General features: G+C 37.3%; 1 protein-coding gene across 1 annotated transcript; it reads right to left on the reverse strand.

The window, feature by feature from the left end:
- Positions 1-1,467: 1,467 nt before the first annotated feature.
- On the reverse strand, positions 1,468-9,237 carry gask1b (golgi associated kinase 1B). The gene is made up of 4 exons (XM_056440233.1): positions 8,276-9,237; positions 6,967-7,184; positions 4,163-4,383; positions 1,468-1,962 (listed from the first exon to the last, which is right to left on the reverse strand). The coding sequence occupies exons 1-4, from the start codon at positions 9,147-9,149 to the stop codon at positions 1,755-1,757; spliced, it is 1,521 nt and encodes a 506-aa protein (XP_056296208.1). The 5' UTR covers positions 9,150-9,237; the 3' UTR covers positions 1,468-1,754.
- Positions 9,238-15,309: the final 6,072 nt, after the last annotated feature.

Consider the following 15,309-nt stretch of genomic DNA (forward strand, 5'->3'; position numbering starts at 1 on the left):
TACTATGAAAAGCGCTATAGAAATGTTATGTATTATTATTATTATTATTATTATTATGTGTCTTTGTTGTGTGTCTTTACGTGTATTCGAATCACAAAGATCCCCTTTTGTCAAGAGTGTGTGTGTTTTGTGTGAGAATATGGAAGCACTCTGGGAACTGGGGGCGGGTTTCCTCACACAAAGACACACAGAGGCCGGGACCACACTGACACACTAATGCGGGTTCATGGGGGTTAAAATAACAGCCGAGTGAATGCCCGGCAAGGACCCACAAATAACCCACAAATGCCGCGTCGACTCCAACTCTCAGAGCCGAGAGCACATTGACGGCGTGAAAAGTCGACCCCGTGCTCTGGCTGGGTATGATTGTGTATACTTTAACTATTTGTTTTGCATTGTGTATGTTTACCTTCGCATTGAAAATGCGGAAGGTTATGTTTTGATCGGCGTGTATTTATTTATTTATTTGTATGCGTGTTACTCGCATAACTCAAAAAGTATTAAACCGAATCACATGAAATTTGGTGGGATGATTGGTTATTATACGGGGACCGTTTGATTAGATTTTGGGATCGATCGGGTCAAAGGTCAAAGTCAAGGTAACGAAAAGGTCATAGCACGGTCAATTTTTATCCAATTGCCAAAATGTTCATAATTCAATGCCCAATCTTGTGATATGCGAAGGTATGCGCTCTACCGAGTGCCCGTTCTTGTTATATATCGTTTAAGTATTTATTTTTTTGCTGGTGGCTTTGACAATTAAAGTGCCAAATGTTTTATACAATCACATTAAAGTAGAGACCGGCAAATTACCTGAAATCAAGTGATTATATCTCAAGTCAAAATTCGTTATCTGCTCATTTCCCTCAAATATTTGGCAAATAAATGAGTTCATTGATCATCCGATGCTCGAACATCGACAACAACGAAAGAAAAAAGTCAACAAATTTGATAAAAACAGTGAAAATTGTTCCATCTTAAGCCATTAAATTGAAATTATATTGATATTGAAACAAAATAACCCCCATCTGACTTGTCATCTTAAAGTTCTTGAGTTTATAAAGTATAGACACAATGCAAAGCTGTTGCCACAATAACATCTTCATGTTGAAAACGTATTGACACTTGGGAGTTTGGTAAAAAAATAAAAATGTTTTAGACTGTACACAAGATATCTGCGTTGTGGCTTGTTGGCTATGTTAGAAGCCTTCATTAAGGTCTTACTGTAACTCCTGCCTCACACTGGAGTGCATTACATCATCACTGAGGGTGCAACAAACTTACACAAAGCAAATTACACTTAATGCCTCAGCAAAGTTATAACTGCAGCGCATTCTGTACACAATGGCATCAGTGTATTCGCCTCCGGGGGGGAAACATTTCATTTAAAGCGTCTCTGGTTTCCATGAAGCACAACTATTGCTTTTTTTTTTAAAGGATAGTGAGAAATTTATAATAAGACAGGTATTAGCAGTGTGATTCTTTTTATTGTTACACATATAAAAAAACAAATAATTGTTCATTAATCTTATTTTCTCCCACGGTTGACGGTAAAATTAAATGTTCCTGAAGATAAGCACCAGTTTTACTCGACACCATTATCTTCTTGTATAGTTGATATTAAATAACCGGCAAACGGCACGAGGCTCGTAACACGAGCTGACGCGTCGCTGTTTCTTTAAGAAACGACGTTCGGGTAAATCCCGGAGATCGAGCCGCCGATCTGCGTCACATTCATCGAAGGTCGCTTCTCGTCACGCGTTCATGGCGATGGCTTTGATCCCGTGAGCGTCGACGTAGGTGAGGAGCACCGCGGCCCGCCTCTCGATCACGCCGATGAGCTTGTCGATGCCCGGCCGGCCGCCCTGGCTCTCCCAGTACGTCTGGTCCAGGAACAGAGACTGGAGGAGCTTCTCCCTCAGCCTCTTGTTCTTCAGCACCGACACCGCCGGCTCCGGGAGCCTGGACACACAGACGGGGACATTCTCGGTAAAAGCCGGACGCCTCTGGAAAGCCTCGGCCTCGGCATAGCAGGACATCTCGCTCTTTAAAACGCGGCCTGAAGAACTGGCGTATTAGCAATCACGTGCGTGAGCACGAATCGCGACTCCCTCCTCGAGGATCGTGGGTATGTTTTTTGCTTTTTATGATGTTTTTGTGATTTCACGATGAGGCCTATATTTGATCGTAAACCTGTCTTTACTTGGTCGTGGATTCAACCAACAAAAAAATGTCGCAATGTCAGGTAGAAAAACTGCAAATGGTAGAAAAAAGACAAAAAGCGGTTATCTCACGTATTTATGTGAAGTCACTTTGTCTTTTTGAAATTTCAAATACCCGATCACATCAGCGGTGAGGACTGAGGACTTCCGTATGACTGCGTTTGAGTGACAGGTTGAAGGTAAGTAGACGTGGGGTTTTGCGTGTGACATTTGTTATGTGGGTAAAGGCTCCATTAATACACATTAAATATCGTGTGACATTTGTTTTAATGGGTAAAGGCTCCATTAATACACATTAAATATCAGCGTTGATGGAAACATGTAATCATATATAATGTGACGCTCTGACGGCTAGTTTCTGGACGTAGAAGTCTCGAAGATGGTTGTCAAATGAACTAAAGTGCATTCGCTGCTTGAGTCAGAGATATTGTTATCCTCACATAGTTGCGAATGGATTGTGTTATTGCGTGCGACATTTCTAAAAACCCACAAGAGAGAGAAAAAGAGGAGGGGCGGGGGGGGCGTAAACACGACTTTTTGAAGACGAGTGGAGGAGAGCCAATTGAGAGATCGCCGAGTGGCTGCTGACGATGTTGAGGTTTTTGCAAGCTGCTCAGGATTTGTTATTCGCGGCCGGAATATGAAGTGAAATCCTCTTTTTTTTTTTTTTTGCTTTGATAATAGTCAGAGGGATAAAAACCATCTCAGATCTACAGAGGATTCCACATGAGATCAAACAAGATGAGATATTGAATGTCCTGTCATCTTGCAGCTTGAAGTCATCTGATAGCGGCTTCGCTCCGACTCACGTGGACTTTGTATATCTCGTCTGGCAGAATAGAAGCTCCAGAGTTCATGTGGATCACAAGGATCCGTGTTTGGGGAAGGGACACAAGCAAGACTCGCCCGGCAACAGATTCTCTTCTGTTTCCCCCCCGCTGGAACGACCGAGGGATTTATTGATCAAAAGATGGATGAAAAGAACGCAACATGTTCTTCATTGGGATGTTCCACAGAGTTTGGTGGGGCACAGTGTTCAAATTGGGATTGCACATTATTTACACCCCCTGGGATTCAAATTTTTAAAAAATACATATTTCTTTCCAAGACTATGAGATTTAAAATAATCAAAACCTCCAAAAAATATGTAAATGGCATCGTCATGCGTGTAAAAAAAACTGCTTTTTGCTTGATGGAGCTGTGTAGAATGAAATATTACATTGTTATTGTTATCACTATTATTATTAATTCAACTTCTTTTGACGCAGGCCGTTCTATAGGATTTTAAGGTTTTACAATCACCCATCCATGTTATCAAACCATATACAGTAAATAGGACTTTAATAACTTATAGATAACCTATAAGTCATTTTAGCATTTAATGTCATGTTTTTGAATCCTTGTACAAAGACAAAGTCATAAAACGAGATCTGTAGATGGCTGTTGTATAGAATATGATGTGCAAAACTTGAATTTTTAAAGTTGTTGAACGAGCCTTGCGGGGATTTAAAACACTTCTTTCAGATATCACAAATCTGCTTTTTCAGCTTCATTTGCTGGATTTTTTTTCATTATTTTTTTTCAACCATGTTGTAAGCGGTAAATAAAATCAAAGACTTTACTCAAAGAACATGCTGAGAGAAACATCAATCACTTATGTTGCCCTGAACAATTTTTATTAATTAATAAATAGTCTTGAGGTGGTCCTGTTCATATCTACAATCTTTATTAAATAGGAAATCAATGTTAAATCTGATTTAAAGTTCTTATTTTGATGAAAATGTGTTTGTACAAACTGTCATGAATGAAGCCCCTTGTTAATGGAAACATGCATTGCTTTCCTCCATGTCAGTTATTGATGTTTTAAGCACAAAACATAATCAGAGTGAAATATTATCAATTTTTTGAACATAATGAGTGTTTTTGTGGTCCAAACTCACTCTTTGATTCCTTCCAGGAGCCTGTAGTCCAGGTTGTCCTCGTTGCGGTCGAAGAAGCCCTTGTTGCTGGTGAAGACCAGGCGGCTGGGGTCGTGACCCCTGTGGACGATGTGTGTCAGTCGCACGTGGTCCCCGCATGCGTCGCCGTGACCAAACACCACACACACATCCTCCTCCCTGGCCCTGAATCCACAGCAGCTCTGATCCAGACGGTTGTGAATCTGAAAGAAGGACGTTCATCTTTCGTCAGACGTTGATGTAATAAGTAACAATCACAGTCATGATTGATTTATGAGTTTCCACATTGGTCTTCGTGAAGTTTTTTTATAAGTGTTGGCTGACGGGCTGCTTTGCCCCGAGCGAGCTTATTTTGCAATCTCGACTTGGATCCCTTTGACATTATCTCACAGACGACATAATAAGATTATTATTTCATCAAATAACTGCAATTATCTAGCAGAGAAAAGCCGAACACATCCAGCCGGCTGGTTTTTGTCGGGCCCCTGAGACAGGGGCCCTGTTTCATTGATGTCGATATCTCCTCAAATAGCGTGACACAACAGCACAGGGGGCTTTTCTGCACTTCCTCTCCTCGATAGCCTCTGCTTCCTCCACGAGGAACCAGTGTTACGCCCCCCGACTTAACTTAGCTGTCTATCTGTTTCAGGGCTGGCACGTCTAGTGTAAATAACCCCATGACAGATTTATTGTTTTGTGTTGATTGCCTGTTTTTGTATCTGCCTTATTGGTTTTGATGTATGCCTTTTATATTGTATTGTTTGAATAATGTTATAGACGTTTTAATCTACTTCCTCTTAGAGTTAAATCGGACTTTTATTTTGAAATGCTAAACGGAAGCGCACTCTTATTTTATGTTAAAATGCAAACTTGACGGTACGGCTTTGGATTGACAGATGCGCATTTTATTTCAAGTTTAAGAGTTTTAATGGACCCGCATGAGGCTCATGCTCTTACTGTGGTGATTGTTCACGAGTTTTAATTCATGTTTATTCACCTAAAGAGAGAAAATAAATAAGTTTCAGCAGCAGTAAGTCTTCACGCCCCGTTACACCTGGAGCAACGCCACCTGAGAGGCATCACGTGATCAGTGGGCGGGGCTTATATACTCCCAGATCCTGTGCTCCTCTCTCTCTCTCTTCGCCTCCGAGCTGTGAGCAGGCTGTGGTTTGGAGCCTGAGTGTCGCCCACCATTCGTGTCTTCGGCTGAAGCTGTGTCGGGTTCTCTGCCCTTTGTGTTGTGTCTATTCTCTCCTGTGTTGTGGTTAGACACGGAGCTCAGGATTGTTTTTCCTTGTGCTCCGGTCGGTCAGTGTGACCTTTAATGTTCTCGTCAGCGTGGGGGTTTTGGCCTTGGAGACCCTGACGACTTTATGCTTCTCTTTTATTTTACCTTTTGTTAAACCTCAAAGATGTCAATAAATATTCCTTCTTTGCTGCTAAAGTTTTTCACCTGACTTATTGTTTGCTTCCTTTTGTTCCACCCTTGTCAAGGCTGTATCTCTTATATATGTATGTTAAGGCCTGTGTAACCCGAGAGAGGCCGTAACCCATAATCCCAACTGCGGCTATCATTCTATAACATACTTTCAGTGTATACATATGCAGAGGTTATTCATCTTCTTTGGGAGTTGAGAAGAAACTTGTGGTTGGAATGTATTTCTTGAATCCAGACAAGTAGGCCTAAGTAACAAAAAGTTATGAAAAAGATTTCATGATTTTGCCTTATTTGTAGTAGATTCACCTCTAAAATCTAAAGGGATTAAAATCATCACCAAGACCATCATGAATAGAATTTACGTTTTCGTTAAGTTTAAGTGTAAGTTCGATTTAAGGCCAACTGAAAAATATATCCATTCCTTTGTATTTGTGGAGAATTATTTTCTCAAGTTTTACATTGGCTGCAGTATTCAGAGATGATTGTTGTCACCGTGGCAACATTCAGCCAGCGACGTTCAGCTCAGAAAATAACGTCTTTCTATGAAGAGATGAAATTGGTTATTTTATTATTCATAATAAAAAATCCAATATAGTAACTTCATTATATCCAGGTCACTTGTGTCGCAGACAATATGTTTCTTTACTTGTTCATGAATATTCATAATAAACTTGAAATAAAGATCAAAGATACATAATGAAAGCTGTGGCACGATGACCTCAATGGCTGATGTATGAGTTCTAAAGGAATCCAAACTATTGGAATACAAGTTTGTGTTTTCCCTTTCCTCACTCTCTTACATTTGTTCTTTCGGGATGCATTTTAAAGAATTCTCAAGAGACGTGTCTTCAATGCCAAAATCCGATCGGAGCCACAGAGGAAACAAGACATCTGTTCGGCCCAAAACGGGATGTTTGCAAAAAGTTCTTTAACCCTCCTGTTACCTTTAGGGTCAATTTGACCCCATTCAATGTTTAACGTCGGTGTTCTTTGGGGTCAATTTGACCCCAGGCTGTTTTTCACTGTGTCAAACATATAAGAAATATCAACTTTTTTATATATTTAAAGGGCTATTTAGGTAGTCAACAAACAAACATAAAGTACCTCACACTTAAACTTGGGAAACAATATTAATTCTAATAATTTTCTGGAGGTTTTAATTGCTGGGGTCAAATTGACCCTGAGGGTAAAATATGTTAGTAAATGTGAAGGTAACAGGATGGTTAAGAGGAATTTTTGAGGAATTTGAGAAAGAGACGCTCTAACTCCACAAAATGAAACTGAAGCACAGGAGAATCTCAGAGAATGTATAAATCAGTCGTTTCCATTTTTAAATGGCTTCTGTTACCTGCAACAGGAAGTCAAACAGAGCCAGCTTGCTCCACTCGTAGTGGTGCACTGTGGAGCAGCCGGAGTCCGGCTTCGGGCTGATGTTCTTATGCCAACACCTCTGTTTCAGGGAGCTCTGGTACTCCCCCCACGTTAACCTCACGGTGGACCAGCCTGCAGCACGGCCTTCTGGGTAGAGAGAAGCATCCCATGACACCACTGGACAGGGCTGGCCATCTGAAGAGGGAGGAGAGAAGAACAACTGTTCAGTCTCAGTGACTATTTTAAACTTCTTTTTTTCTATCCATGAGAAGCTTACTGAGCAATGCATACCGCACACTTCATCCTTCATCCTCGGTTAACATATATCTATATATATATATATATATATATATTACTGAGCAATACCGCACCCCTGATCCGTGGTTAACATCCAGTACATTTTCTGGAAATTCGCATGTTAAAATACCAGATAGATATCAACACTTGCTGGTATTGACACAATAATGTTAATTACGACAAAATAAAATGCGTCAATGTCAATAGTGGGGATAAATATGGAAAATCATTTGCAATGTGAACACATTGACGAAAACAAGTGTGACACTCCCTGAATAAATATAATACAATATATGGTAAAACAAGAACAAATTGACATTTAAAAAAATATATATATATATATATAGATATCATGTATACCACGATGAGCTGAAAATACACAAAAAACTGCCTAAAAATGTAATTACGTTACGATTGGTAAAGTTTGTCTTTAGGGCCGGGATTTTAAAAAATATATCAAGCAGTTACTTTAAAATATCAAAAGCTGAACTACCTTTTATGGTAAAAACAAGTTTTTTTTTAAAGTATGTTTGAGACGAAGTACCGGTGGTGTGGAGGAGAAAGGAAAGTGTACAGTGGCTCTCTGGCTCCTGTGTGCCCCTAAAAATATGTGCATATTGTTTATTGCTATGACCTCGAATATTTCTGGACTGGCTCTGATCTGGAAATAGTCCTGAGTCATGTGGCCCTGCTGACACAATGTGTAGAGTGTCATGGCTCTTGAATCTTCAGCCTCACTTCTTCTCTCTTGGCATTAGACTCCAGAGCACAACATGCAATGGATCCATTTAATGTGTGCAGGACATCCAGAGACTCTCAGAACCGTGTGTACTGTATACGAGTGAATGACTTCAAAATACCAACCATCCTATCAACTTATAAAATAACATTTAATTTTCTTTATATATATCCAGCCCATATATCCATCCTCTCATTCTCTGCTTGGGCTCAGCCAATCAGAGATGTTCTCCTGGTGTCTGTGAACGTACCGTGAAGGAAGCTGAACCTTCTGCTCACTGCTGGCAATGTCCTGTTGAGCCCCAGCACCCTGTCCAGGTGGAAAGCAAAGACCTCCGTGGTGTCCACGGGGCTGCTGATGACCCCGCACTGGCCCCCACACACACGACTCCGCTGTGCGTGCTGTACGTCGACCGTTGAAACGCTCGTCTCGCCCTCAAATACCAGAAGTGACGCAGAAGAGTCCGCGCGAGAGACTTCTTTGATGCGCAAAACTTTGGCATCCGCCAGAAAGCGCATGGCTTTCACGTCCTGTGGGCTGAGCCACGGCGGTGCCTTCTGGCTGTATATTCGTATGGAACTTATGTGAAAGTCTGCCTGTGGGATTATTTCGAACGTTTTGTAATAAACATCCCCGGTTCCTCCCCGGGAAGTGTTGGATGCGAAGCTGCGCTGGGTTTGGCCCGAGCGCCGCTCCATAGTGCCACGTTTATTCTGCGTAAAAGCTGAATGAGCCTCGTTCTTTTTCCTCCTCACTTTCCTCCTCACTTTTGGTCTGATTGTGCCCCGAATGTGTGTTGGCTTCCGGCGCTTGGACTTGAGCGTGATGTAGATCACGTTGGAGCGCGTCGGGACCGCAAAGCCCGCCGCGCCGGGCTCCACATCCACAGAGTCCGTGATATCCAAACGATACAATCCACGGGTGTGCCGGTACTTGTCCTTCTCAATCTTCCCGTCCCGCCGCTGCTGCTGCTGGGAGTATCCGATTTGGGAAACCGACACCAACAAATACACGACGCACGCGCTCGCGATGATCAAACTCCTGTTTGAAAGAGGGCACCTCCGAAAGCTGCAGGTCCGTCTCAGATAAGGGAAGAACCACCAGTGAAAGCGAGACTTCCCCATTAGAATTTATGTGCTCGTCATGGTGGACTAGTCTCTTTGGAGCCGAACTACAAAACCAGAGGGGACGGCACAAGCTCCCGAAACTTTATTTTGGAAGGGAGGATTTCTGGCCACAGGGGATGGACGGGCTGGGAAACCACCCTCCAACCTAACGCGAGACTACTCGTTTGCTCTTCTTGTATTTGGTAATCCTCCATGGTGACATGTACAGCCTGATAAGCACAGAGGGGCTTTTTTAAATCATTTAAAAATCTTCATCAAATGGTGTGAAAAAGTATTCAAGTAATACAAAGTAGAGCACATAAAGTTGCTATATTCCCGAATATTCACTCGAACCTTTCAGCGTGAATGGGTATAGTTGGAAAATCTGAAATTATTTTACAATATTTATTTACAATTATAATTTGTTTTATTTTATAAATAAATGTTTGTTTTTATTTATAATATTTATTTACAATTATTATTCTTTTAAATATGAATACATAATAAATAAATATGTATTATTTATTTACAATATTTATCTACAATTATTTATTTTTTAAACATTTGTAAAAATGGCAACACAAATCTAAAAGTTATTGTAAAATTAAAATACAGTATACAGTGGTGGAGGTCATTGTTTAAAGTTAAAAGTGCTAAAAAACATTTGGTCCATAATTCATCCACGCGTTTTAGGCGACACCTGCTGGTCCTTAATTAGTTGGAATGCTTCAGCAGTCCAACTATTGTTCTTGTCTTCTTTCTATCAACTTATTATTCCATTTCTTCCGTACCTTTTTCGTCCCTCTTCTAGTTCTTCATATATTCAGCTATTTGAACCATTCAAATATTAAAAATTCAGCTTCTTCAGGAATAGAGGAGAATGACTTTTCATATTTCAAATGTTTCAAATTTGTGTATATTTAAATACTTTTATGTTATTTTTAATTCATCAGTTCCTATGGAGAAAATCTTCAACATTAAAAAGCTTACAATAGCTTCATATTTTTAGCTAATTCAGCAATTACATGTTTTAAATGTTCAGATAACCTTCAGCTATTACTTTATATTTTCAAATATTTTTTATCTTTTCACATTTTTAAATGATTAATATTTTTATGGAATAAATAATGAATTGGATCCAATGGTGGAAATCTTCAAATCCGCTTAAACTTGTTCAACTTTAAAAGCTTACAATATCAGCATACATTCAGCTAAAGAAACAATTCTACCTTTAAAATGTTGACAGAAGTGTTAGCTATAACTTTATCATTCAGCTTCTTTTGATAGCTCTTATAGTGATTTAACTGTCCCCGTTTTAGTTGTATGTGTTTTTCCGCTCCTTTTTTGTAACTTTTTTATAACCTTTCATACTTTTTTACTACTTTTTAACTTTTTTATATGGAGGTTAGTTTTTTTAGGTTAGATGTGTGGGGTTGCATGGTGGTGTAGTGGCTATCACTGTAGCCTCACAGCAAGAGGGCTGTGGGTTCAATTCCCGGTCGGGGTGGTCCTTCTGTGAGGACTTTGCATGTTCTCCCCTTGGCAGCGTGGGTTACCTCTCCACCTCCCTCCCACAGTCCATAGACTTGCTCAGGTTAATTGAACTCTAAATTGCCTATAGGTGTGAATGGTTTTAAATTTGTTATTACTTTTTAACTCTTCAACATTTTTTATAACTTTTTAACTTTTTGTAACTTTTTTTATAACTTTTCATACTTTTTTACTACTTTTTAACTTTTTTATATGGAGGTTAGTTTTTAGGTTAGATGGGTGGGGCTGCTCCTGACTGAAGATTAATGCAGACTCATACCAACTAAATTACTTGGTTATTAGCTGTATTTGTTTTTTATATTAGTTAAGAATGAACCTCGCTCCTGTATAACTTAGTTCCCTTCTTTGTATTACTTTCTTACTTTTTAAATTGTTTATAATTTTTTAACTTTTTTAGTTAATTTTTAACTTTTTTAAACTTTTTTAATTAATTTTTAACTTTTTTAAACTTTGTAATTGATTTTTTACTTTTGTATAACTTTTTAACTTTTTATGACTTTTTAGTACTTTTTAAATTTTAAAAAGTTTGTAATTACTTTTTAAATAAATTATAACTTTTTAGTCCTTTTTTTACTTTTTAAGAATTTGTTAAAACTTTTTAACTTTTTTTAAACTTTTTTACTTTTTAATAATTTTTTATAACTTTTAAACTTTTTAGTAACTTTTTAGTATTTTTCAATAATTTTTTATAACTTTTAAACTTTTTAATAACTTTTTAGTACTTTTTAAATTTATTAAACTTGTATTTACTTTTTATTACTTTTTCATTACTTTTGTACTTTTTATTACTTTTGTACTTTTTTATTACTTTTGTACTTTTTATTACTTTTCTACTTTTTATTACTTTTGTACTTTTTATTACTTTTCTACTTTTCATTACTTTTCTACTTTTTATTACTTTTCTACTTTTTTATTACTTTTGTACTTTTCATTACTTTTGTACTTATTACTTTTTACTTTTTTATTACTTTTGTACTTTTTATTACTTTTGTACTTTTGTATTACTTTTGTACTTTTTATTACTTTTGTACTTTTTTATTACTTTTGTACCTTTTATTACTTTTCTACTTTTTATTACTTTTCTACTTTTTATTACTTTTGTACTTTTTCATTACTTTTCTACTTTTTATTACTTTTGTACTTTTTCATTACTTTTCTACTTTTTATTACTTTTATTCATCTTTCTCCTTCTGACTCAATTTCTTTCTCTCTCTTGTTCTCATTTCTGACGTTTCCCCCTCTCTCTCATTTCTTGGATTGTGATTCATTATCTTTGAATATTTAGAAGATACAGTTTTGTTTATCTTTTCCAGTTATACATTTCCACCCAATATGTTTGTGCTTCAACATTTTCAGCAGGAAGTTTCCCTTTTTGATATGTTCAGATGTTTAAGCTATTTTCAGCCTATTTCAGCTGTTGGCAGCTATTTTCAGCTATGTTCAGCTTTAAAAAAAAAAAAAATGCAGCTATTTTCAGACATGTTCAGCTATTTTCAAACATTTTCAGCAATTTATTTTTTATTTTTCAGCTTCAAGATTTCAGATGTTAGCATTCCAATGCATTTTCAGCAGGAAATGCATTTTCTAGTTCTTAATTGTTCTGGCTGCAGACTTATTGGGGACACACTAGAAGAGAAGAGAGACACAGTGAGAACAAAGGGAAACAGTTAACAGCAGGGGACAACTATTCTATCCTGTGGAAGGGGGAATAAAGGCAGGCTGGAGGCAGCGGCCCATGCGCAGGATTTCCTGACCCGAATAACAACATGTTTAAATATAGAACTATTGTGTTGTGGCCCAGACCGGCTACTGGTGTCCGGCTCAGGTGCCAAATAAGTCTCCAGACCTGCAGAGGTGAAGTAATACATTCTTTGGACATTTTTATTTTAAGTATAGCCAACAAAAAAGTTAACTTGTAATGCAGAATGACAAATTTCAGAATATTACTATTATTCAGACATAATATGTAAATCATATTGCTGGTGCAATAATGTGAAGTTGGTAAACATGAAACTCTAAGTCTACTTTAAATAATGTGTGTGCCAGGTAGTTTAAAGTTGCATTTTAATCTGTACTATTTATCTAAATATCATATTTTTTAGTTAATCTGACACTAAAAAGTAATAAAGTAAGGTAATCAAATTGTACTGGATAATGCATATATTTGCTTCTGAAATATAGTGAGGTAGGGCTATAAAGTAGCAGAACATTGAAATACTATGAATAATATAATAAACTTTGTATATATATATGAATATATTAGTGCTGTGAAAAATAACGCGTTAACTCAGTTAATTCAATTACAGGTTTAACTAATTTTTTTTTTTTTACGCATTTAACGCATGCGCAGAATGAGCTTCCAATCCGTCTGTTGTTGGTCGTCGGGACGAAAAAAAAGTCACTTGCAAAATGAGCTTCCAATGCACCACTTCAATCTGAACTCTGTCCGCTCTCATGCAGACGGTCTGTTCATCGGTAATGATCCTTCCGCAGGTTCACCTCCGGAAACCTTGTTACGACTTTTACTTCCTGTAGATCAGGGTCTCAACACGTCGATCGCGACCTGCCAGTCGATCGCGGCGTAGTGTCGGTAGATCGCATGACATTAAAACGATTGGCCCGCCCCCTGACATGTTCTCTAGAGCACGTCTTTGTTCTTTTATTAAACTAAACGTCTGTTGTTGATCGCATCTCCACAGCAGCATGTCATTTCTGTCTCTTCGCGTTGCGTTAACACTTATCGATCTCCGTCTCGCGCGCCACAGAGCTCCGTGCGCGCGCATCGGGACCGAGCAAAAAAAAGTCACTTGTCAATCTGTCCCCGTGTCCGGGCCGGGCCGTGAGGTTTCAGCTTTGCAGCGGTGTCCCCGCCGTCCCTTTCATCACGGCCCAGTTCATGAAGAAAACCCACACAGTCAGTTTGCCTCAGCAGCTGCTAGAGGAAGACTAGAGGCCTTTAGATTGTATCATGGTGGAGTTAATGGTTGACAAACAAGAGAAAAATGTTCTGTTTAACCCTCTTGTTACCTTTACATTTACTAACATATTTTACCCTCGGGGTCAATTTGACCCCAGCAATTAAAACCTGCAGAAAATTATTAGAATTAATATTGCTTCCCAAGTTTAAGTGTGAGGTACTTTATGTTTGTTTGTTGACTACCTAAATAGCCCTTTAAATAAATAAAAAAGTTGATATTTCTTATATGTTTGACACAGTGAAAAACAGCCTGGGGTCAAATTGACCCCAAAGAACAGCGACATTAAACATTGAATGGGGTCAAATTGACCCGAAAGGTAACAGGAAAGGTAACAGGAGGGTTAAACATTCTGTTTAGGATGAAGATGTATTAATGTTCCATATGGAAGAAAACTTCTAAATAACTGCTGAGTTGCAGCACCATTGTATAGAAGAATGTATAAATGTATATATCCGTCTTTTGTCATAAATCTCTATGTTCTCACAAAATATACCGAGAATATCGGTAATATGTGATTAATCATGATTAATCCACAAAAACCTGTGATTAACCCGATTAAAAATGTTAATCGTTTCACAGCCCCAGAATATATATATATATATATACATAAATATATATATATAAATATATATATTGTAATACAACTATATTTTGGAAGGGAGAATGTAAAGTATATTGTATTCGAGAACAATTTTAAAGTACTTATATATACACACACATATATATATATACAAATATAAATATATATGTATATATAAGTACCTCACAATTGTTTATAAAGTATCAGAACATTTAAATACTATGAATAATATAATAAACTTTATATATATATACAGGACTGTCTCAGAAAATTAGAATATTGTGATGAAGTTCTTTATTTTCTGTAATGCAATTAAATAAACAAAAATGTCATGCATTCTGGATTCATTACAAATCAACTGAAATATTGCAAGCCTTTTATTCTTTTAATATTGCTGATTATGGTTTACAGCTTAAGAAAACTCAAATATCCTATCTCTAAATATTAGAATATCATGAAAAAGTATACTAGTAGGGTATTAAACAAATCACTTGAATTGTCTAATTAACTCGAAACACCTGCAAGGGTTTCCTGAGCCTTGACAAACACTCAGCTGTTATAAATCTTTTTTTTTACTTGGTCTGAGGAAATATTAAAATTTTATGAGATAGGATTTTAGAGTTTTCTTAAGCTGTAAGCCATAATCAGCAATATTAAAAGAATAAAAGGCTTGCAATATTTCAGTTGATTTGTAATGAATCCAGAATGCATGACATTTTTGTTTTTTTAATTGCATTACAGAAAATAAAGAACTTTATCACAATATTCTAATTTTCTGAGACAGTCCTGTACATATGTATATACATATATGTCTGTATATATACAGGACTGTCTCAGAAAATTAGAATATTGTGATGAAGTTCTTTATTTTCTGTAATGCAATTAAATAAACAAAAATGTCATGCATTCTGGATTCATTACAAATCAACTGAAATATTGCAAGCCTTTTATTCTTTTAATATTGCTGATTATGGCTTACAGTTTAAGAAAACTCAAATATCCTATCTCTAAATATTAGAATATCATGAAAAAGTATACTAGTAGGGTATTAAACAAATCACTTGAATTG

The sequence above is a fragment of the Pseudoliparis swirei genome, chromosome 19, assembly GCF_029220125.1.
Source record: "Pseudoliparis swirei isolate HS2019 ecotype Mariana Trench chromosome 19, NWPU_hadal_v1, whole genome shotgun sequence".
Lineage (NCBI taxonomy): Eukaryota > Metazoa > Chordata > Actinopteri > Perciformes > Liparidae > Pseudoliparis > Pseudoliparis swirei.